The sequence below is a fragment of the Sphaeramia orbicularis genome, chromosome 1, assembly GCF_902148855.1.
Source record: "Sphaeramia orbicularis chromosome 1, fSphaOr1.1, whole genome shotgun sequence".
Lineage (NCBI taxonomy): Eukaryota > Metazoa > Chordata > Actinopteri > Kurtiformes > Apogonidae > Sphaeramia > Sphaeramia orbicularis.
In genome coordinates this window covers 57,213,519-57,238,595 of record NC_043957.1, presented here as the reverse complement: position 1 = coordinate 57,238,595, position 25,077 = coordinate 57,213,519, and the positions used below count along the sequence as shown (strand labels likewise).

The window sequence follows — 25,077 nt, the reverse complement described above, 5'->3', positions numbered from 1 at the left end:
TGACAGTTATCTTCATGGGTGACTCCACCCCGAACAATGGGTTGGACTTTGCTACGTCATCTGACTCCATCTTCTGATTGGACCTCAGCTGCTGACACGACTTGCCAACAGGTCTTGTTTCTGGGATGTGCTACGCAAAGTGTCATGACTGTTGTTTTAGACGTGGATCTATTGGAATGCGAGGTCCGAGCTTCTGTAGCCACAACATCTTCTTCAGTGAGCAGAAGTGACCCTGAGCTTATCAGCACTGGCGCCCATGAGTTAACTGGGAGACGAGCTTCATCAGTAGAGAAATACATGAGGTTACTGTGGCGTTTTCAAACAGCTCAGAGCAAGACTGTACTGATTCTATAACTATTCTTGTTCTTCAAGATGAAGTTCGTCTTCATCTTCATCTTTCTGGCAGAAGCCTGAAGGTTCTGGTCCAACACCGACTGGTATTTGCACTGTTGATAACTCCCTCCACTTTGTCTAAGTCTCCAGTTCCAGCTGAAGAAAAACAGCCCAAAGCATGATGGTGCCTCCACCATGCTTCACTGTAGCTCTGCCGTTCTTTTGGTGATGAGCAGCGTTGTGTTTACACCAAATATACCTTTGGAATTATGGACAAAACATTCAACCTGGGTTTGCTGTGACCATAACACATTTTCACACATTTAGATTTAAAATGTGTTTTTAAAAACTGTAGCCAGGTTTGGGTACTTTTCTGCACAGGATCAGGTTTGGTCTTACTCCCATACCCCACAGCCCAGATGTGTCAGATGTTCTACATCACTAGTATTTAGTATAAAACAGGGGTCTCAAACATGCGGCCCGGGGGCCAAATGCATCCCGCCAAAGGTTCTAATCCGTCCCATGGGATGAATTTGCAAAGTGCAAAAATTTCACAGTCAAGGCTGTGGAACTCATTTTAGTTCAGGTTCCACATTCAGAACAATTCAATCTCAAGTGGGCAGGACCAGTCAAATACTCTCATAGTAACATTTAAATAATGACAAATCCAAATTTTTCTCTTCGTAAATGTAAATATTTTCATGTATTTGCGGCAGAATGAACACCAGGCCCAGTTCCGGTTCCGGTGTAGGCAACAAACATCGTACCCCCTCAAATACAAGTTTCCGAAAGTAGGGGAAAGGAAATGAGATGCACAACAACGGGAGCCGAGCCGAGTCGAACTGGTTCCATGTAGTGGACATGCGGCAATTGAGGAATTAGTAAAGAGTCTTTAGTTTCACTTTCACTGCACCCCCCCCCAAAACCGGGCCCAGCATCACCTGTTCTTATTATTTGTACGTACTGTATATGTTATATTTTCTGTGCAGAGATGAAAATATAAAAGACAGTTAATGCAAACTCTTTTATTCCCTCAATGAGAATCAATAAGACAATCAAAAAGGAATCGGATTGATAAGCAAAATCAATAATGGAATCAGAATCGTTAAATTCTTATCTATTCCCCTCCCTACCCCCAGTTATAAGAGGGTGTGAACACTTGTGCAACCACATGATCTCAGTTGTTTATTTTTACTTCCCCTCCCTAAAAGATTTCAGTTTGTTTTCCTATTGAGTTGTGGAGGTTATAGGTGACATTAATGGTGGAAAAAGTTTGGAAATGATTTATCTTGGTCAATTTTTTTTTACATCACAAAAACCTGGCGTTAAGGGTGTGTAGACTTTTTAGATCCACTGTGTATATACCGTACTTTCCAGTCTATAAGCCACTACTTTTTACACACACTGTGAACCCGCGGTTCTAGAACGATGCAGCTAATTTATGTTTTTTTGGGCTAACGATCGATCGGGCTGATGAAGGAAATAGAGCAGCTGCACGTAAGCTTGACATCAGTGAATCGATGGTGAGACGTTGGAGACGGGGTGAGTGTGGCTGATAGTCCGGAAAGTATGGTACTGTTAGGGCTTAAGTCACAGGTGTCAAACATGCGGCCCGGGGGCCAAAAGCGGCTCACCAAAGGCTCCAATCCGGCCCGCGGAATGAATTTGTGAAATGCAAAAATTGCACACAAGATATTAACTTTTATTAGTAAATCCTTTTACTTTAGGGGCCGTATAAAGCCCTACTGTAGTCTGAAGTGGGTCCGGTCAGTAAAATACTGTCATAAAAACCTACAAATAATGACAATTCCAAATTTTTCCTCTGTTTTAGTGTAAAAAAAAAAAAAAAAAAAGTAAAATTACATGAAATTGTGTAAATTTACAAATTAGCTTTTCACAAAAAAATTTAAAAAAAATTTAAATTTCCTAAGAGAAGTGCAATTTTACTAATATTCTGCCAGTTACTAAAATATTTTGTGTATTTTGCAAATCCATTGTGATCTGTAAGTTGTAATGCACATTTACAAATGATAAGCAGAGGCAGAATAGAGTTAAAATTGCACTTATTTTTCTTAATAAATTTCATTTTTTTCATGGTTGTTTTCATGTTATTCACATTTTTAAAAGGACACTTTATAGATGTAATTGTTTCCATAATGTAATTTTACTTTTTTCACTATAAAACACATTGAAATGTTTGGAGTTGGCATATTTATATATTATTATGTTATTAATTCGCTGGTCTGGCCCACTTCAGATCAGACTGGGAGGATATGGCCCCTGAACTAAAATGAGTTTGACAGCCCTGGCTTACGTAAATGCACATTTGGATCCCCCTGTTAAACATGATCTGCATCCCCACAGACACAACTGAATATCTCATCTTTTCCGGAAAAAGCGTTTGTAATTCAAGAAATTCAGAAGCTGTTCACTTGTTGTTTCATATCCAAAAATAAAAAAAATCACTATTCACAATAAAATCTATCGCACATTAGAAGGTACAGAAAAACAAGGGAAAATATAATTAAAGCACCAGAAAATGTTGTTTGTAACCTGGATGTGTGTGTCTGTGTTTGTAGTCGGGTGATGACGTACAGAGAGCACGGAGCCTGGGTGGTCAAAGCCCATTTACAGAAGGAAACAGACGGACACATCATCAGTGTCAGGTATGCGCTCTTATATCAGATGAACTTTCAGAATTGTTTCCTTTCTGTACTGACTTTGATTCCCTGTCCACACAGTGTGAACGGTGATGTTCGATTCTTCGAACCCCGGACACCGGACTCCATCAATGTGCTACAGACGGTGAAGGGGTTAACGGCGCTGGACATCCACCCTCAGGCCAACCTGTTCGCCTGGTGAGTGTGAGAACGACACCAAAGAGCAGGAAACAACAAGTGAAATAACCACATGGGAAGTGAATACAGTTCCACAAATTAGAAGCAGAACAAGGAAACTGAATATACTGGGTTTTCCCCAAAAAATATAAAAAAAAAAAAAAATAAAAAATAAAAAAAATTTTAAAAGCTTTGCTGTTGCTGTATATTTTAAATTTGCTCCAGCTTTTCCATTTTTTTTAACAAGGATATGATGATAACAGATCCAGAGTTATGTGAAACTTTAATATGTTAACTGAAAAACAGGAAATCATCTGAGGTAGGACCCCCCCACACCCCCCCAAAACCCGCATACATCATAGGGTCAGTGTTCTCTGCCTTAGTTTAGAAGCGTTTTCTGTAAACGTGATTTTAATTGTTGCTTTTAAAGTCGGGATCAGAGTAAAGTGTGGAATAATTAGTGGAATAATTCAGTCTCCTCATCACTACCTGTTGTACTAGACATGTTTTCATGCTTTATCTCACAGGTGTCAAACATGTGGCCCGGGGGCCAAATCTGGCCCACCAAAGGGTCCAGTCCGTCCTCTGGGATGAATTTGTGAAATGCAAAAATTACACTGAAGATATTAACAATGCTTTTAGTTCAGGTTCCACTAGGGCTGTGCAATTAATCGAAATTCGATTACGATTTCGATTATTACACGCAACGATTACAAAAATTATGTAATTGAGAAAAAACTATTATTAATTTTGAGTAGTTTTAATTCACGCGCACGCAAGCTCCCATGAGCTGCTCTGCCCCGCCCCCCTCTAAGCTACTGCTGCCTGCTAGCCGGCAGGTCCACCCCAAGAGGAAAGTTGTACCTAGCGGTCTGGAAAAACGGCAAGAGAATCCCAGCAGAAGTGCTTGGTAAACAAAAAAGGCAAGTCCAATTCAATTGTATGGAATCACGTTGGGTTTGATGAAGAAGACGAAGAGCAAAAACACATCACGTGCAAAAAGTGTTTCGTAGTTGTGTCCGCACCGACCGCTAACACAACAAACCTTTTTAACCATCTAAAGTTTAACCACCGCCACCGTTATCATAATCTTATGAAAAACTAAAACACATAAAAACAACTCCGTTTACAACTTTGCCCGCAATGCAATCTTCAGTTTCCGAATCTCTTTACGCTGCAACTCCCGTATTAACCTAACCCTAACCCGTATAACCCTAACGTACGTATTCTAGATGGCTGATGTATACAGAAGGCCTGAACTGAAACCTCACGGCACGCCACTGAATTTACTGTTTCATACTACATTGAACATACTTGAATTTATAATTTGCACTTTACGTGAGCTTTTTTTTTTTATTGCTACAGTTCTATGGCAAGTCTACAACAGTGTAATTCCAGTGCACTATTTATTTACAAAAGGAAACATACTTGAATTTACAGTACACTTATTTGCATTCAAAGATTTTTTTGTTTCGTACAAAAGTGAACATACTTTGTTTTAGTGGTTAAAAGCTTTACTTATGTTTAAAGAGTATATTGTACATTGTTTTGCAAGAAAAAAATAAACAACTTTAAGGTTAACAAATAATCGTTTTTAATAATCGTAATTTCAATTATTGCTAAAATAATCGTGATTTTTTTTTTTTCCTATAATCGAGCAGCCCTAGGTTCCACATTCAGACCAATTCAATCTCCAGTGGGTCAAATTGGTAAAATACTATCAGAATAACATATAAATAGTGACAACTCCAAATTTTTCTCTTAGTAAATGTAAATATTTACACTAAAACAAAGTGTAATTTCTCAAAAATGTGAAAAACCTGAACAAATAGGAACAACCTGAAACATTTTAAGAGAAGTAATTACAATTTTAAAAATATTCTGCCTGTTATTAAATGTGTTGTGTGTTTGTAGATCCACTGTGATCTGTAAGTTATAATGTACATGTGCAAATGATAAACTGAGGCAGAATATTGTTAAAATTACACATTTTTTCAGTTTGTTCATGTTACTCACATTGTCTGAAAGGATAGTTTGTACATGTAAACCTTTTCATGATGTAAATTAACTTTTTTTCGCTCTTAAACATAGAGGAAAGTTTGGAGTTGACATTATTTATATATTATTCTGTTGTTATTTGACTGGTTCAGCCCACTGCAGATCAAATTCAGCTGAATGTGGAACTGAACTAAAATGAGTTTGACGACGCTGCTTTATCTGAATATCTGGAAAACGCAGCAAATGGCTGATCAGTGAGCTGCTCAGTCATGTGAGTTCAATGTCCAGCGTGGCAGAATGTATTCAAAAAAGGAGGTTCCATTCCCTCTTTACTTTGTTTACTTTTTGATTTAAAAAAAAAAAAAAATGCCAATAACCACCTTTTTTGTGAGATTTGGGATGTTTCAAATTTCGTCAAATACCAAATTGTGCATTTAATACATTTATGAAACATCTTTTGTCAAGAACAGGGAGAAGTAGTTAAGGTTTAACATAGTACAGATACAGATTAACGTTATTGATCCTCAACAATAGGATGAAATTCTTTTTTTGTTTTTCATCAGCTCAATAAAATAAAGAAAGCAAGAAAGAAAACATGCAGGTAGAAGGATGTCCTGCCTACAACCGACCGACCGTTCAAACTTTCTGAGATCCAACACTATTTCTGTGCTTTTGGGAGCGTTCAGTACGAGGCAGGTTTTGTGATTCTGGTCACAGAAGGCCCCTGAACTCCCCATCCTGTCCGTTCCTGATTTAAAACCACGGTTTTCAGAATTATAATCAGAATATTTTGACATGACTTGTCAACTGAGAAATCTTCCTCCTCTTAGATATTCCCTGAAAGCATGAAGACGTGGCTGCTAGTCCAACAGGTAGTCTAGACTGATGAGGACCCTGCATCCCCATCACAGCCACAGTGACAGAATGTTAACAGCACACATCTACTCTGTACTTCAGTGGTTCCAACCTTTTTTGTCCCCTGACCCCATTTTAACATCACAAATTTCTGGCGACCCCAGACATTCAAAACAGAGACTTTTTTTTTTTTTTTTTTTGCTAATATCAATTTGTTTTTGATCATGTACTATGTTGCAAATAAAGGTTAATTTTAGAGGACATTTAGTCTATATAATGTAGATTATTATGGACAGAGGCAGTAAATCCAGATGTAGATTACTGCACAAAGGGAGAATTTTATTTTCCCCATGTCAGGATCTGTACAGTCAATCCAGCTGTGATTTACAAAGCTGACAATTAATACTGAACAAACAAGAACTGAAACTATGAATTATGAAAGAGCTGCAGCATCTGAAACTGACCACAATGAACATTTGACACATAAACAGAAGCACAGTGCTGCAGTTTCACAACCACAGTTTGTCATGTCTATTACACTGGGTTATAAAAAAACGGTTTTTGCAAGTTGTCTAGGTTTTTTCAACTGAATTAGGACCATTTTGCACCGCTAAATCCAAAAATGACATCTGTTTTTCTCAATCAGGTCAGGTTTTTTTTGCTAATTTGAGTTTGAAAAATTTGATCTTTTCACAATCTGCGCCCAAACTTTATCTTGGTCAGCAAGTTTAATACCAAAATCAGATTGGTAAGCACACTTTATGAAACTTGTGACTTGATTCCTGTTAGGTACAATGGTGTATTCACCGCAGACGTAGCAGAATACGTCAGGCTTATTTTTGCAAGATCTTCTAGTCGAAGCCATTTCATTAATGAATGTGAAATTTGGCAAAAATAATCAAAAGGTCGATAATATATCTTTTTTCTGGAGTTATTTTATCAGTGTGTGATAGGCCAAATTAAATGTGTTGAAAGTTCAATTTACACGAAGAGTCAATTTTTGTGTTTATAAAATTATTTAAATCAATCCAAAATATATGTGTGTAGGTGCAATCCCAAAATAAATGACATATTGTTTCCTCTGCGTTGTTGCAAAAAGAACAAAGAGTATCAATATTTCTTTTATATTTAATCACATAGGTCTTCACCGGATAACATCTATGGATCAATTTAAAAGTTGGACAGAACACTTTACTTCTATCCATAAACTAAAATTCACCACATAGAACACAGGTAGTCAAACACGCGGCCCCGGGGGCCAAAACCGGCCCACCAAAGGCTCTAAATCCGGCCCGTGGGATGAATTAGTGAAATACAAAAATTACACCAAAGATATTAAGAATCAAGGATGTTCAAATCATTTTAGGTCAATTCAACCTAAAGTGGGTCAGAACCAGTGAAATACTGTCAGAATAAACTACAAATAATGAAAACCGTAAACTTTTTTCTTGGTTTTAATGTAAAAAAAAATGTTAAATCACCCTAAAATGTTGACATTTACAGACTATCCTTTTACAAAAAAATGTGAAAACCTGAACAAATATGAACAACCTGAAATGTCTTAAGAGAAGTAGATGGGATTTTAACAATATTCTGCCTGTTACTAAACGTTTTGTGTATTTGTAGATCCACTGTGATCTGTAAGTTGCGATGCATATGTATAAATGGTAAACTAAGGTGTAATATTGTTAAAATTGCACTGATTTTTCTTCTGAATTTTCAGGTTTGTTCATGTTACGTTCAAGTACAGTTGTAGATGTAAACATTTTCATTACAGAATTTTACTTTTTTCACTCAAAAACACAGAAAAACCTTTGGAGTTGACATCGTTTATAAGTTCTTATCCTATTATTTATATTATTTTATTGGTCCAGCCCACTTTAGATCATATTAAGCTGCATGTGGCCCCTGAACTAAAATGAGTTTGAAATCCCTGACACAGAGGAACTGTAAACACGCAGCAAACAGTAAATCTCAAAAACCACAATTAATTTCAGTTAATGAACTACTGCCCCAGTTTCCCTTTACCTTTAACCACTGCGTACTGTAAGTTGACGGTTATCTGGACAAAAAGCTGCACGTTCTAGAGATTTCTTGACCAATGGGGTCGCGTAATTTAAATTAACTCACCGGTTATGTTTCAGATGGAAGGACCAAACCAGAAGAAATGAAGAATTCACCAAAAGGAAGGGCTGAGGTTTTAAAAAGTTCAAACAAAGCTTGATTTATTGCTTCAGGCAAAAATAGAAAAAGTTACAAAAAAGAAAGAAGTCAGTTATCAATTAGTCTAGCATCAAACACACTATTTGTCTCTTTCTTTGTCTCTTCCCCCTGGAAATCATCTTCATTACATTTTTACAGTCTTCAGTCACTCTCTGAAGATGTCCATATTTGGTTCATGATCTCAGTGATTGGTCACAGTTGTTGCTGGGTAAAACACGTCACTCCACTTGAGCTAATTCTAAGAAAAACACATTTGAAAGTTCACCTGAGTTTAACAAACGCTTTGGACGCCTGTCAATCAAACCTTGGATTGACATGTGCTCCAATAATTCAGTTTAACCACAAAGAGTTTCAGTAAGTACGCTCTTGCTTAACACCTGCGCAGTTAGGCTAGCATTTCTTGACCACAGAGTCCCTTTTAAGTTCATTACCTAAATTAACTCAACTTGCCCTGTTGAGCCGCATTATGTAATAAATTCCCATTATGTAATAAAAGTTCAAAATGTAATAAGAATGTCACGTCATCTTGTAATAAAGCCGCATTATGAAATAAGCTGACGCATTTTGTAATAAACTACCTCAATGCATTATGTGGTTAATTTTTTCACATTATGCAGTAAGTTATTACAATTTGTGAAATTTATTACAAAATGCACTTGACACATTTTTATTTTCAGGAAAATGTAATGTGCTAAATTAATCTTTAAACTGTGTGGTTAAAGTTCTGATTCCATTACCTGGAGCTCCTGGGACTAATTTCTTCTAAATTGCTGTGAAATTATATTAATTTGGACTGTCATTATATAATGAACCATGTTTTTACATTTTTTTTTTTCATAAAAATGTGTCAAGTGCATTTTGTAATAAATTTCTCAAATTGTAATAACTTACTGCATAATGTGAAAAAATTTACTATATAATGCGTTGACGTAGTTTATTACAAAATGCGTCAGTTTATTACACAATGCGGCTTTATTACAAGATGACATGACATTCTTATTACATTTTGAACTTTTTTTACATAATGGGAATTTATTACATAATGCAGCTCAACATGCCCTAACCACTATTCCCAAATCTGCAAAACAGACACTTTTACTTAGAATCTGACATTTACTGTTCAGTACACATCAAATAAAATTACAAAATATAAATCAGAATATGACAACTTAGGCTTGCAAAATAAAAGACTCGTCAAGCAAAACAACTTGTAATATTTCATTTCTTCTTTCCCTTTTTGGTTCATACATTTTCTCTTTTTTTTTATATTGATATTAATTAAAATAATTAAGATAAGCTTTACGATGATCATCTGACATTTTAGAGCAAGACCAGCGTCTTCCAGAACCATACGGTGAACACAGCGTGTGACCGATGTGAGGTTTAAAGTTTAAAACAGTTACTTCAGCTCACTCTTCTGTCTTCTCTGTCTGTCCTCCAGTGGATCCATGAACCAGTTCATCGCCGTCTACAACGCTAACGGCGACGTCATCAGCAACATTAAGTACTACGACGGCTTCATGGGACAAAGAATCGGGGCCATCAGCTGTTTAGCCTTTCATCCATACTGGGTAAACACCACTGCTGATCACGTAGACCACATGGACCACACAGAGGTCTTCATTTACTGCGACTCACACAGGTCGAGGAGTAACACGAAGTAACTGTTATTCACACAAAGGAAAACCTCTCCAACCAGTGTCCTTTTAAACAGACGGACACCTTTATTTTCAGAGTATGTACATGTAGCACCCACACAACCACTAAAAATAGAAGAGTTTAAGACTTAAAAAAGATGATGGAAGACTTATGTGACGAGGAAATGTAGGAAGTTGAATATGATATTCATATGTATGTTTTTAATATTGTAGAATCTCACCAAAATGCCAACTGTGTGTTTTCATTGCCTTAGAATGAGTTGTTTTCTCTCTACAGACGGAGTGGGTCACTTGTTTTTAGAGCTGCAACCGATTAATCGATTAGGTCAGTGGCTCTTAACCTGGGTTCGATCGAACGCTAGGGGTTCGGTGAGTCAGTCTCAGGGGTTCGGCGGAGGTCAAGACACACACTCGACTCATTAGTCAGGTGTGTGTCGGCCTAGGTCCGTGTATGTAAACAAACAGCTTCGGAGACTCTTTCTCTGATTGACATCCAATATATGCGGTGTATTGTTGTTGCTTATAGCACTACAACACATCCGGAAGTGTTTATAATCTCTTCCACTCGTCTGACGATGAATTATTTGAGTATTTTCCACATTGTTGTTATGACTTTTGCTACTTCCTGTTAACCACGGAGGCAGCCATGTGTAGCGTTTGTTTACATTTTTCGGTCACCGCACTGGTCAGTTACAGTCATGTGACAACCGACGCACCGTCGCGGATGGACAAATCGTATTACGCTAAAGCCGAGCTAGTGCCGTAATAAAACAACGATCACAAAAATACTGAAGGAGTATAACGAGAACTTTTTTTTTAATACATTACATGCAGTTATCTTTTTTTTATGTCAAAATTGCGTGGTTCGGAAAGTTCGGAGCGAGATGAAACGAAAACCGGGTTGACCTGACAGCCTACACATACACATACACAACAGCAGAAGTCACACTGATTTGCAGTAAATAGTCATTATTATTGTAGCCTGATGGAAATTAGGTGATGGGTGTGTGTTAAAATGTTAAAAATGATAAATAGCATAAATACAATAAGTTCATTATTGGAATACATAAGGTTAAAAATTAAAACCATTTCAGTGTGGTAGTATTAAAAAAGGTCATGTCTTTGTGAAAAGGTATGGAATTTGTTGTAAGTTCACGCACTGTATTGGTTTTGTTCTTTGAGCACAGTGATGTTAATGCACGGTTCATTTTGTGCACCAGTAAAACATATGCCTGTGTCTTGAATTTGAAAAAAAATAATATTATGTTTTTTTAATAAAGAAGGGTTCAGTGAATGCACATATGAAACTGGTGGGGTTCAGTACCACCAACAAGGTTAAGAACCACTGGATTAGGTGCTTGAAGTGAATGCAAAACTTCCCGATTCAATTAATCGACTCGAATTGATTGAAGGCAGATATTCTGTTGCAGTTTTCCTGAATTGAAACTTCTTTGTGCGTCACAATAAGCGTCCGTGTGAAACAGAACAGTGGAACCAATGTTTAACAGCAGAGAAATGAAGGAAACAAAGCTTTGATTCAGGAGAATTGTGGTTGAATGATTTTTTTGGATCACTTTGAGTCGATTAATCAATTGCAGCTCTACTTGTTTTTATCACCATCCACTGAAAGAAAAGAACAGAAACACAGAGCTGTCTAAGGTGGTAAAATATCCATATGTATTAAAATAGAGAGAGTATCCAGAAGATCTTTTAAAGGTCGTTTTCTGGAGACTGCGACAAACTGACAGGATTAAACCTGGAAATGCCCCCAGTGCATGAATATATGTCCAGGGTGTGATTTGTCAAAAAAAAGGAAGGGGGGGGGGTGTTTTAGTTTTTTTGTTTTTTTGTCGGTGCGGGGGGTTATATACATGGGGGTGCGGTCCATAACTAACATAACTAACACTGGCCTGAAACAAAAGTGAAACTTTACATACTTTCAACCAAGGTTTAAATAGTTTTGGATTTTTCATTATAGTTTAGTTTTATTTAGTTTTGACTTTTTTTTCTCTAATTCAGTTAGTTTAAATTGGTTTTTAGAGCAGGTTTGCTGGTTTTTATTAGTTTTTGTTATTTTCTAAATGCTTAGTTTTAGTTTAGTTTTAGTTTTTTCGTATTTTTTCTCTTCTTCTCTGTCGTCGTATTTAAATAAATCCCAGACAGGACTCTGCTGCTTTCTCCCAACTTTAGTCTCCATGTTTCCAGGTAGAGTGGGGACCAGAAGACGACTGGAAACCACAAGTGAACACAAGTGACGGACCCTTAAATATCAAATGGTGCCAGCAGAGAAAATTGCTTGAGGGAAATAAATCGATTTCATATCAGTCCAACATTGACAAAGACAAAAACGAATGGAATTTTATCCATAATTTTTATACGTTTTAGTTAGTTTTGTAAACACACAATACAGTTTCAGTTATAGTTTTTTATTCTTTTAATTCTAGTTTTTATTTATTTCAGTTAACAAAAATGTTTTTACAATTCTAGTTTTCATCATTTTGTTAGTTGTCGTTATTGATAATAATCTTGCTTTCAATGTCCAACTCCTGGTTCTGTTCCTCTATTATACAGTGGATCTTACATGAAATTTTCACAACATCTAACCTGTATCTACTGGACACACAAAAGCTGCCCCCCCCCCCTCCCTTTCCAGCATGGGGACGTTCTCCAATTCTGAGACTGCGACAGTTCGGTTCAGGTGAATGTTAGTGTCACTAATGTAGGATATAGGTGGAAGAAAACTGTCACAACCTGATGGGATTTCCATTGGTTGGTTGCCCCCCCCCCCCGACGAAATTCAGTGAGCAGAAGTAGGGATATAAAAACCAGAGGGGGGGTTGATTCCCCCCCCCCCCCCCCCCCAACAAATCACACCCTGTATATATCTATCTGTGAAGCCCAGATAGATGGATAGATAGATAGAAATTATATATATGTATATATATATATATATATATATATCACAGTAGAGATTGAAATCCAGTAGGATTCGTAATCCTACTAGGACAGATAGGAATTTTAGTTTGTCCTAGGACAAACTAAAATTCCTATCTGTCCTAGGGTTAGGGTTAGGGTCAGGGGGTTAGGGGGGGTTGGGGGGCGGTTACGGGGTTAGGGTTAATCTTCAGATCCTAATTTCTTGTAGGATTTCAGTTTGTCCTAGGACAAACTAAAATTTCAATCTGTCCTAGTAGGATTACAAATCCTACTAGGACAGATAGAAATGTCCTAGCAGGATTACGAATCCTACTGGATTTCAATCTCTACTGTGACATATATATACACTAAAGATCTAGTGTCAGATCTTTGCACATATTCAGTTTGTGTTTTATGTGTCCCATTTGGTGATACTGGATACAAATTTAGCAAAACTAGATCCTTGACAGATGGTATTTTGCATATTTGTTGATTCTTTGATGTCCTGCAAATTCTGAACAGCAGAAAGATAGAAAAACAGCCATTAATTAACCCTTTCATGCACGAATTATGAGAACCTTAATCAAAATTATTTCCTGAGTGTTTTTATTCCTCTTTAGGCATGAAAAAACACAATGCGATTGAAAAATTTCTTCTGAAAAATAAATAAAATAAAAAATAATTTAAAAATTAAAAAAAAAATAAAAATAAAAAAATTCTTATGAACCTATTTTTTTATGAAGTTGCAAAAATGTCCACTCAGCTGGACACCACACGTTTAATTTTTGATGCACAGAAACATGTATTTGGTGACAAATTGTGTGAAAACTTTGGTGAGGGCTTGTGATTCTGGGGATTTATGCTCAGGAGAGATCGACATAATGTTACCAATTCATGTCAGAAAAGATATGTAGTGTCTTGAAACTTTAATAAAGAAATGTGTAAAAAAAAAAAAAAAAAAACACCGAAAAGAACAACAAAATCCATGAATATACAAGAGAACAGCTGTAGAATAGCTGTCCACTGGAGTGACCACTGTGCATGAAAGGGTTAAATACTGAAAATGACAATTAATGCTTTATGTTAAACAAGCATTCTGAACATGAGTTTACATGTTTTTTTTTTTTCCCTTCTTAACAGTCATGTGTTGATCTCCCATTCGTTTCCATAAAACAATCACGTAGGAATTGTATTCTGACACAAATGACAAGACTGTAATCCGTTCCAAAATGTATTAAAACAAAAAAGGCTCATTTACATCATGTCAGACAGTGGAATAAACTATGTACTCATAAGGTCTGTAAGCTCTCTTTTCTCTTACTGCAGAGAGGTCATAAGACACACATACACAGCGAAGATGCATTAAATAGCAACAAAGAAAATCAGAAATTTGCAGCTTCACACAAAATAAACTTATAAACATTAATTCCTATTAGCCGTCATGTTTTGGCTCTTACAAGTAAGTCTGTTTGTCTCTGCACCATTTTTAACCAGATTTGAAATGTGCCGCAGCCTCTCAGTCTACCATTTAGGATCCTGTACATTTCAACTATTTTTTTGGCCATTAGGACTAAAAACAATCATCGGATCATGTTTCTGCTGGAGCTGAGAACAGATTTAGTGTCGAGGTGCGTCACTGTCACCTACGATATCTGAGAGTGGACCTGCAGTTCATATGTCCTAAAATAAAAAGACCAGAACCGGCCAAACTGAAAGTAGCACTAATATAATAATAGCCTTCTGTGTAGGGGAGGGTGGGATGACATGCATGTTCAGGTAGTTGCAATCTGCTCCTTCACCACCAGAGGTCACATACATGCCATACATGTATGGTCATTAAATCTAAAATGTATTATTCCCACAAAAGACGCCAAACATCCAGTTGTTGTTGTTTTTTTTGGGGTTTTTTTGTTTTGTTTTGTTTTTTTTTTTTTGGGGGGGGGGGTATAAATGCACTGGATTTCAGCATAAACATACAAGAAAAACACAAGAATTTGAAAATAGATGATTATCCTCCTGTATCCTTCTGCTCTGCTCTTGGTCAAAATCAAAACACTAAGAGACTGATGTGACAGAAAATGATTAGCTATCAGTTATAACAACTGAAAACATTACTGATGAACCAAACCATCATGTCACAGAGAAGAGGTTTTACAACCTGAAAAGAGAAGGTGGAATTCTTGTGTGGTTTCAGAATAACACACTGCAGAAAGATACTTATGAACCTGTCCCCTGATGAAGCCAGAACACTGTGAAGCAGCTCTAGTATATTATGGTTTCACACAGCCTTGTCCCTCTTAGTTACAGCTGATGAACTTTGGTACTTTCCATGTCACTCTACAGCGTTTTCCAGTTATAATGAGTGAAACAATCAGAAACTTCTGTGATAGGAAGCAGCAGGAAGAGGTACACAGAAAGGACTAGAGGGGCTATCTGTGCAGTTCAGAGCGTTAATGTGACCAACAAATGCCTGAAGTAAAGCACTAACTAACACTGTCTGGGATGTCACATTGTTGTTAGCAAACAATGACGGTTAGATGCAGGTATTCATGTTAACTTTACAGCAGCTGGTTGTGTGTCATTGTACACCACATAAAAGAAGCAGAAATGTGTATGTAAATATGTGCTGCAGTCCTTTCTGTTTACGTGTACATTTCTCTGATATTTCTTAACTATTATTACACAAATGTGATGTCATTTCCTTGTCAATATCTGATTGAACATTCAGTTACTGTGTCATAATAATGGAAAATCTGTTCACATGTTGTCAGACATCCTCAAACTACCTTACACACAGTTTTTTATTTTTAGAGTCTAATGTTCGTAACGAACATCTTAAATTCTCAGTGAGTCTGTATGTCATAAGAAAGGTGGTTATTAATAGTTCCTACAGCTCTATGTCTGGTCTCTAACAAAGCTGTTGGTGACCTGAGACGTTCTGCATGGTCCTGGAACACGTACCTGATGTTCTATGTGACATGCTAACATGTGTCCTGTCTTCTGTTTGTCCTCCAGCCCCATTTGGCCGTCGGCAGCAATGACTACTACATGTCCATCTATTCAGCAGAGAAGAGGCTCAGATAACACACCAGCATTCTTCACCCCTCCCCCTCCCACCAAATCCCACATATGACTTCTGACCCTGGGCTCAGAGCTCTGGGATGTAAATGATATTTTTTTGTACATATGCAATTACCACCCTGAATGTTCTAGTGATGGCTGCTGAAAAAAACTCCTGCTAGGAACGACCCTCTATAGATTTATTGATACACATCAATATATATATATATATATATATATATATATATATATATATATATATATATGTATATAATTGATTGTCATCATTGTTTATTCATATTCTTACTATGAAGCTAATGATTGTAGACTTGGCTATGCTGAGGAGTGTGTATATTTAAATAGAAGAGGTTCTATTTTAAAGTTCTAGGGTTCCCAGCTCTCACTGGGGCTCTTCCTCAACGTGCAGCGAGCATCACTACCTGAAAGAACTGTCGCCCTGACAAACCACAAAGTGGCGAAGGAGGAAAACACCCACTGTTGGAACATGTTCACAGACCCACTGGACCCTGCACCAGACCCTGCTGCGTTTTCATTTCAGCGTCTGACTCACGGGCCTGACGCCTGAGCGTGTCCACTTTGCTGCGCCGCTGGTGAGGCGTCTGAACAGACCAGAGACGGACTGGACTCATTTCTGCCTGATGCCTCCACCGGCCAGACGTCATGAGTGTGTGTTTGTATGTGTGTGTTAAATGGATTATAGCACAGATGTGCCCCACAGTGGGACTTAACAGCCTCTGACACCCCAAAAAAATGCCTGCGTCCAAGCTAGGACGTCTTCCTCCCTTCCCCTCAGCGTGCCAAAACGTATTTTCCTTGCAAGCTCCCGACAGGTGTTTTTTTTTTTTTTTTGTTTTTTTTTCTTCCAGCCTGTTATAAGGGAAAGCCTCCACCACCCCAAGGAGAAGACGTACTGTCTTAGGTAGCAAACTAAGACCAGAAATGGAAAAACAGGAGCTTGCCTACCTGTCGTGCTAAGCAATAAACTTCCCCCACAATCGATCGTCAAGCCCCGCCTCACACTTTTGTGGTAAAAACAGTTCTTCAGCTTGAAGGTGACAACAGCATCACATGCCATTAATAAGTCTAGTCTCTATAAATTTACCCTAGCACTAGCTTTTCCACAGAACTCACCCTGAGTCCTGCAGCACCGCAGGAGGTGCAGCCACATAGCAATACAAACGAGCCCCTCCACTCACAGAAGTGAATTTATTGCACAGTTTTTATGTTGAGTGCCAGTGACAGGAACATAACGTGCTGCACACTTTTAATCCCCCTCGGCCAAATATAGTGGAAGATTGTGGTGAAAGGTACTGCCCTGTAATTTAGATTAGACTGTCTTTGTGTAAAAGCTAAGATGCGTCCACAGTATAAATTTGGTGCAGATATTTCAGTGTATTCTTCAGATAATGTGATTATGTCGTTGAATAGACCGACGACAAAAGGGGGTTAAAACTCTAAGTTTAATTGATTTTCCTGTGACTGTCTAAATTCCCTGCTAATCACTGAGTGTCCATATCCTCTCTGTGCTGTAGGTGGATGTGGTGAATGAAGCCCTGCTCATGCATTTTGCCTGGCAGGTCCACCCTGGGCCATCTGAGCTCTTCTGGTTTTTTTCATTTTGTAGTTTCAGCTTCGACTGTCAGGACCCCCTGGAGTCCACACACAAACCCTCCATCCCACTGTTTGGACGGTTTTTGATAAAACCTACTTTAAAGGATTTTTTTCTTCTTCTCATCGTTGAGTTTTTATTTTGCTTTTATTGCCGGAGTTGTTTTGTTTGAGCTTGTTTCTAGCGGAGGGAGGAGGAGCGTGCATTAAATGTGAGTCTGCAGGTTCTGGAGCGGTCCCAGACCTGCGGGACCGTCACTTTTACACTGTACCTGTACACAGCGTCTGTACCACATGTTAGTCAGTGTCCAAAATCTCGCTCAGGTATGACATGAGCCACCCGAAGCCGCTGTCACATGACTGCCAGACGGAGCAGAGGTCTGGTCACATGACCCGGCAGAAGGAAAGCGCCATGTCATTGTGCTGCTTCTCTGCGTTTTCTTTCTTGTGCAGTTTCACCGTCGACGTGCCTCTCCTCTACAGCTGCAGCGTTGCTTCTTTAGCTTTGTTTTTTTTGTTTTCAACTGTTCTTGTTCTCAGTTTTGTAATTTTTGTGTTTTTAATTCCGCTCTCAGATTATCAGTGTTTTTGCCTCAGTGAGGTGAGGGGTAACAGGGCGGGGATAAGGCCTCACACAAACTGAAGACTTCTGACCCTCTGCCCCTTCTCATTTCCCCCCACACCCACCTCACCCCTCTGCGCCCGATCATCCACCAGCTTTGCTTTCTCCCGCTGACCTCAAACACATCACCGGTAAACTGGAGAATCCTGTGCTGCGGTCCCAGCTGAACTCCTGCGGCCTCAGTCACATGGGTCTGTTCTGTTAGCGGTACCGAGCGGCTGCTGCGCTCAAACAGCGGCCCGTCGTCTGCTTCCCCAAGTCGGACACAAGAGACTATGTTCTGGAAACTCCCCCAGTGAGAAAGAATCCCATTCATCTCTAAGTATTCCTTTGAGTTTTAAGATTTTAGATCTGGAGATAAAGAAGAGACTGTAACAGCGTAGTAGAAAGGAAACCTGAAAACAATCTGGTTTGTCGCTGTGACAGACTGCTTTGCTGACTGTGGTTTATAAATACGGGAGATGAATCAGCGAAATAAACCAAATACAACACCAGATTCTGTCTGTTTGTAGAACACGCATCTACATTTTACCAAACAGTAAAACTTCACCATATAAAATTTAAGGCAGGGGTGTCAAACTCATTTTAGTTCAGTTCCACATTCAGCCTAATATGATCTAAAGTGGGCCGGACTACTAAAATAATATAAATAATAGGAGAAGAACTTAGAAATAATATCAACTCTAAAGTTTTTTCTATGTTTTTGAGTGAAAAAAGTAAAATTCCATAATGAAAGTGTTTATATCTACAAACTGTACTTGAACACAACATGAACAAATATGAACAACCTGAAAATTCCTAGGAAAAATAAGTGCAATTTTAACAATATTGTGCCATAGTTATAATTTATACATGTGAAGCACAACTTATAGATCACAGTGGATCTACAATAACACAAAATGTTTAGTAGCAGGCAGAATGTTGTTAAAATTCCACTTACTTCTACTTACTACTTTAGACATTTCAGGTTGTTCATATTTGTTTGAGTTATTCACATTTTTTATTAAAGGCTACTCTGTAAATATCAGCATTTTTGTGTAATGTAACTTTTTTTTACAGTAAAACAAAAAGAAAAAATTGCTTTTGTCATTATTTACAGGTTATTATGATAGTATTTTACTGGTCTTACCCACTTTAGGTTGAATTGACCTAAAATGATTTGAACATCCTTGATTGTTAATATCTTCAGTGTGATTTTTACATTTCCCAAATTCATCCTAGGGGCCGGATTGGACCCTTTGGCGGGCCAGATTTGGCCCCCGGACCACATGTTTGACACCTGTGATTTAAGGGGATTTAGGAGGTTTTAATTACAGAAATGGAAAATGATGTTCACAATTGTGTTTTCATTGATGTATTTATTCTGTGAAAATGAGAATCACTGCCTTAGACTGAGCAGTTTGTATCCACTGATAATATCCACCAGACGTTGGTATATAACCACCTGTATTCCAGAACCAGCTGAAAAAACAACCGTAAAAAAATATAAAGTTAAAAGAATATATAAAAAATATCTATAGATATAAAGAATTCAAGTGATATTTACAAACAGTATGTGCACTGCAGTCTGCAACACATTTTACTAACAACTGAACAGGGATGTAATGATATGAAAATTCCATATCATGGTTATTGTGCCCAAAATTATCACAGTTATCATTATCGCGGTATTGTTGAAATTGTGCTCAAAAAGTACTAATACACACACTGAAATAATTTAACTAAGTTGTATTTTGAAAAAAAAACAACAACAATGACATAAATGACATCTGGATACATTTCCCAAAGCCTTTAATTTGGCCGCTAAGCTACACGACCATCGGTCCTAATTTTCTCTTTGTTTTGGTATAAAGTAAAACTACATGAAAATGTTTACATTAACAAACTAAACTTTTACAAAAAAATGTGAATAACCTGAACAAATATGAACAACCTGAAATGTCTTAAAAGAAGTAAATGCAATTTTACCAACATTCTGTTATTAAATGTATGTGTATTTGTAGATCTGTAAGTTATAATGTTCATGTGTAAATGAGAAACTGAGGCAGAATATCTTTTAAACTGCACTTTTTTTTCTTAAGACATTTCAAATTGTTCCCATTATTCAGATTTTTTTAGGAAACTTTGCAGATGTAAACATTATCATGTTTTAATTTAACTTTTTTCACAGTTATTATTTCACTGGTCCGGCCCATTTGAGATCATATTGGGCTGAATGCGGACCCTGAACTAAAATGAGTTTGACCCCTATGCTACACAGAGAATGTACACATACTGTACACTACAGACAAGAAGGGAACCGTATCTGAGCACTGGTTTCCATCTCTGACAGCGGTAGAAAAGGTACATACTATCAGTTTTACTTTTGTGCTCTAAATTTTTGGGGAAGAAAGATAATCTGATTAATTTAACAAAACCCTTGCAGTTCATGCATAATAAAACTTTAATACAGTCTTTGGGCTATGGCATTTTTGTTTTAATTTTGTGATTAAATAGCAGAAGTGTAGTAACACATTTATTTTAGCTGGAGGTTTTGTTTGTTTTCTGGTATTTTTAATAGATGTACACACATTTACCAAATGTTTCATTTCAGGTTTGGATTCTGTGGCCCCTTGGAGCAGAATCTTTTTTTTTTTTTTTTTTTTTTTTTTTTAAAAGGTGTGGGAGACTTTCGTGACCAATTTTTCATCAGATCTGTCAAACCTCAGTCATATCCTCAGTTTCATGAATCTGTTCGTCTGTCTGTCATTACTCAGCTGAATCTCTTCCCTCGAGGTGAACAGTTTCTTAGTTCCATCCACCAGAAACAAACCATGTGTTTACAAACTGAGCCAGGAGGGAACTCCGGCATCTTCGGAATTTTGTCATGACGTGCATTGTGGGCAGTGGCGGTTCTGGCTTGAATGATGCCCTGGGCGAGAACCCCCCCCCCCCAAAAAAAAAAAATAAAAATAACATCAAACTTTAGCAAACTGTGATGTTTTATTATCTGTCCACAAGGACATCTTTAAATATAGAAAAACTAACAGGGTCTGTGTGGAATAAAAAATATCATTTAAGTTAAATAGACAATACCCTGACAAGAGCTGACTGTAATATGATGTGAGTAAAAGGCTCCCATGTTTCCAATTTGCCATTCCTGAACTTTTTAAATGAATGATCCATTTTAAAACAATTAGCAACAGAAGCAAAAAAAAAAAGGCTGTTGTTCTTCTCTAAATATATCAGTCAACTTCTAACTTTTTTTTTTTCTTCTAAACAATCACACACACACACACACATTTGCAAAAACCGACCTGAAGGATCCTCCTGCTGGGGAGAAGTAGACACAAACCAGTCTGCATCCTCAGTATCAGACATTAGTGGACACACTGTCTTTGAGGACACAGATGGAGTCTGTCCCTGAAGTGTCCAGCTCATTCCAGAGGCCTGTGGATCTGAGGAAGTCGATGGCAGCTCCTCATCCTGACCAGTGGCATGGGATGATCCAAAATATTTTAGAAGAGTCCCTGAAACGGCATCAAAAGGCAGTAAATATAACTGTGAATCTGATCTAAAACATCCATGAATTATACATTTAAATAAACATACCTTTGTGTACTATTACTGTCTGTCCTCACACACTCTGAATCTAACTCTCAGGGAGAAACAGGACACACTCAGTTCAGATATAAACTACCTTTATCACAAAATAGAGTTTTAGCAATTAACAAATGTTCATCTTTGAAACTACTGCATTGTAAATTCTGTTAGCTAATTACAGGACAGGACCTGACGACATTAACCCAAATGATTGATAGAAATAATAACTGAACTCGTGGCACTAACAGTCTTATTGCACCACACATTATGGTGAAATTCTATATCATGTTTGTTAGTTCAGTTCAGACAAAATATAGTTGTATTAGAGCAGAGAAAGCATCATAGATAAAGCTGACAAATGTAAGCGTTAGAACCTGTTTAATGAACCTTAGCCCTGTTTTCAGAACATGCGCAGTAATATGGAGAGAACATCTGCAGACTTGTATCTTTTGCCCATTTCTCCTCTTCTTCTTTTTCTAAACTGAACACCTGACAGACCCACAGGTCAACTGTCCCAATCTATTATTTTTACAAGACAAAATAATTTCAAGTCAAAACAGCTTCAACACAACTGTTTTGCACAATCAGCCAAACTTGTAGACTTCACCTATCCTCTATGTGAACATAGTTACGCAGTCATGCTGTTCATTTTCATCAGTTCATTCAGTTTACTAGACTGTGTTCTAAATGTAGCAATGAAAAGCAGAAAAGCACTCAGAGAGCACAGACTGCCAAGGCAGATCAGCCCCCCCATCACCACCAAAATTCAATTATTTGTTCCTTCTGTCAGTATCAACATTTCCTGAAAATTTCATCAAAATCCATCTGTAACTTTTTGAGTTATCTTGCACACAGACAGACGGACAAACCCTGATGAAAACATAACCTCTGCCGTCTTTGACAGAGATAATGAGGGTGATATTTTACTTAGTTTCCTGTTCCATTTTAGACTGAATGTGCTTCCAAATCTTTTCTGAAAAAACATTTTGTTTTAAATATTATGAATGTGCCATGACCCAAGGACCATGTGGATTACAAGGTGTGATGAGCTAAGAATCCCTGATGTAAAGTATGTGAACCAGTGACCTTTATTCCCCCTAGAGCTGGGCTCAGGTTGGTGTCAGTGCACTGTAAAAAAAAAAAAAAAAAAAAAAAAAAAAAAGTAAAAAAAACAGTAATATTCTAGCAGCAGGGGTGCTGAAAAAATATTGTAAAGTGACGGAAAATAACCATCTCATAAAAATACGGTAATTTTCCATCATTAAAATACAGTTTTTTGCCCTAACTTTACATGGGATTTTGCTTTTTTTTTTTTTTTTAAATGTTTAATAAAGAATATTTACATGAAAACAATCACATTATATATATATATATATATATATATATATATATATATATATAAAATTTTCAGTAAGACTAAAACTGTCCAAATACAGTTTTTATCAGTAGATTGGACAACTATCAGTGCTTATACATGTTATACATTCACATAAATACATTTATTCAACATTTTTGTTGTAATTACACAAGATATTTTTCAATTAACAAACAAGTCTTGTTAAACTGACAGAACAAATACTTCTTTAACAGTTAATTGTCAGTAATTTTATCTCGTTTTATTTATTTATTTATTTTTTACAGAATTAAACTTTAAATTAACAGTTTAATCTCATAAATAGAAAAGAAATATTTGTGAAATTACGATACATTTGCAAATGTATTTTAACTGTATTTTACTGTGAAAAAAGAAAAAAAGAAAAAAATGGAAATTTTATAGTTATTCACAGTTACAGTTTTTTGTGTTATTTTATATTTGACATGTAAAATCACAGTCTGTTTTTGTCATTTCATTGATATTTTCCTGTATCTTAAAAATACAGGAAAAATCTGTAAAATAAAAAGTAAAAATTCTGTTAAATGACAGATTTTTTTTACAGCGTGGAAACACTTTTCAGTAGCTGAGCTGAACAATTCACTTCAGAAAATGCTGCACAAAGACTGTGGTGTGGCTTTGGTTCTTTCTAACTGTTCCGACTCCAACCTGTCACCTGGGGTCAGAGGTCAAAGGTCTGACTACTAGTCCCAGAGCGATACAACAGTGTTGTGGCTCCGCAGAGGAGCGGAGAAGAGAACATTCCACAGCAGCGGAGAGACGAACATCCTGAGGAAACAACACTGACTTCCTGTCAAATTAAGCTGCCTGGGAGTGATAACCGCTGACCACTGAGTGGCTGAGGTACAGCACCACCTTAGCGTCCGCACCCGCCCACCACATCCACATCTGCCACCCCAGCCCACCGCCACCCACCAGACCGGTCCGGGAACTGACGGGACAGCACAGGACAGGACAGCAGCGTTCCTCCTTCAGACGGGATGGGCCCCCTGCTTCTGCTCACCTCCACGCTCCTGTCCAGCTGTAAGACGGCCTTTAACCTGCTGCTCTACCAGCTCTGTGGATACTCTCACACATTTGTCTCTAATTTGGTGCTTTTCTTCTCTTGTTCCAAGACCTCCATCCATGGAGAGTGGTGGACGCACAGAAATGTGAGTACAACACAGCACGAGTGGAAACAGAGTCAAAGCTCAGGGGTTTTATGAAGATTACTGAGGATGAGGAGTTTCATTTAACCCAGGGGCCACATACAGCCTGATGTGATCTATAGTGGGCCAGACCAGTCAAATAATAGGATAAAAACTTATAAATTATATCAACTCCAAAGTTTTCTCTATGTTTTAGAGTGAAAAAGTAAAATTCCGTTTGAAAATGTTTACATCTACGAACAGTACTTGAACATAACATACAAATATATGAACAACCTGAAAATTCTAAAGAAAAATAAGTGCAGTTTTACCAATATTGAACCATAGTTTATCATTATTTTTGTACATGTGCATCACAACTTACAGATCACAGCGGATCTACAAATACACACAATATTTAGTAACAGGCAGAGTATTGGTAAAATTCCACAGACTTCTCTGAAGACATTTTAAGGCTGTTCTTATTTGTTCAGGTTTTTTCACATTTTTTCTGTAAAAGGCCAGTCTGTAAATATAAGCATTTTTGTGTAATTTTACTTTGTTTACACTGAAACAAAGAGAAAAAAATAGCTTTTTTCATTATTCAAAGGATTCAAAGGAGTTTTACTTGTCATTCCATCACAAAGAAGAGAACGAAACTGGTTTCTGAGGACCCGTATTTGCCATATGAATAAAATAAATAACTGATAAATAAATGAATACATTAAAAACGACTAAAACTAAGGCTAATTTAAAATCAGTAAAATATACGTCTAAAATTAAACTTCAAAATACCTACATAAAAATAATAGCACATATGTACAAACCTAACTTAGCCTATGCA

At 37.3% G+C, this 25,077-nt stretch overlaps 2 protein-coding genes across 16 annotated transcripts in view; both read left to right on the top strand.

Annotated features, from left to right (window-relative positions):
• rptor (regulatory associated protein of MTOR, complex 1) overlaps window positions 1-18,624 on the top strand; it is a 435,324-nt gene extending 416,700 nt beyond the window's left edge. For all 4 annotated transcript variants that reach the window (XM_030142949.1, XM_030142930.1, XM_030142940.1 and 1 more), the window contains 4 exons: window positions 2,913-2,999; window positions 3,075-3,191; window positions 9,688-9,817; window positions 15,836-18,624. In XM_030142949.1, coding sequence (XP_029998809.1) covers window positions 2,913-2,999; window positions 3,075-3,191; window positions 9,688-9,817; window positions 15,836-15,904 — 403 coding nt within the window. In that variant the 3' untranslated portion in view covers window positions 15,905-18,624. The remainder of the gene's footprint in view (window positions 1-2,912; window positions 3,000-3,074; window positions 3,192-9,687; window positions 9,818-15,835) is intronic.
• Window positions 18,625-23,956: 5,332 nt separating this feature from the next.
• Window positions 23,957-25,077, top strand: part of pecam1b (platelet and endothelial cell adhesion molecule 1b) — a 70,810-nt gene continuing 69,689 nt past the window's right edge. For 4 of the 12 annotated variants that reach the window (XM_030145635.1, XM_030145626.1, XM_030145619.1 and 1 more), the window contains exons 1-2: window positions 23,957-24,129; window positions 24,222-24,257. In XM_030145635.1, the coding sequence (XP_030001495.1) occupies window positions 24,087-24,129; window positions 24,222-24,257 (79 nt within the window). In that variant the 5' untranslated portion in view covers window positions 23,957-24,086. The remainder of the gene's footprint in view (window positions 24,130-24,221; window positions 24,258-25,077) is intronic. The other 8 variants (XR_003936450.1, XR_003936451.1, XM_030145653.1 and 5 more) reach the window with 3 other exon arrangements.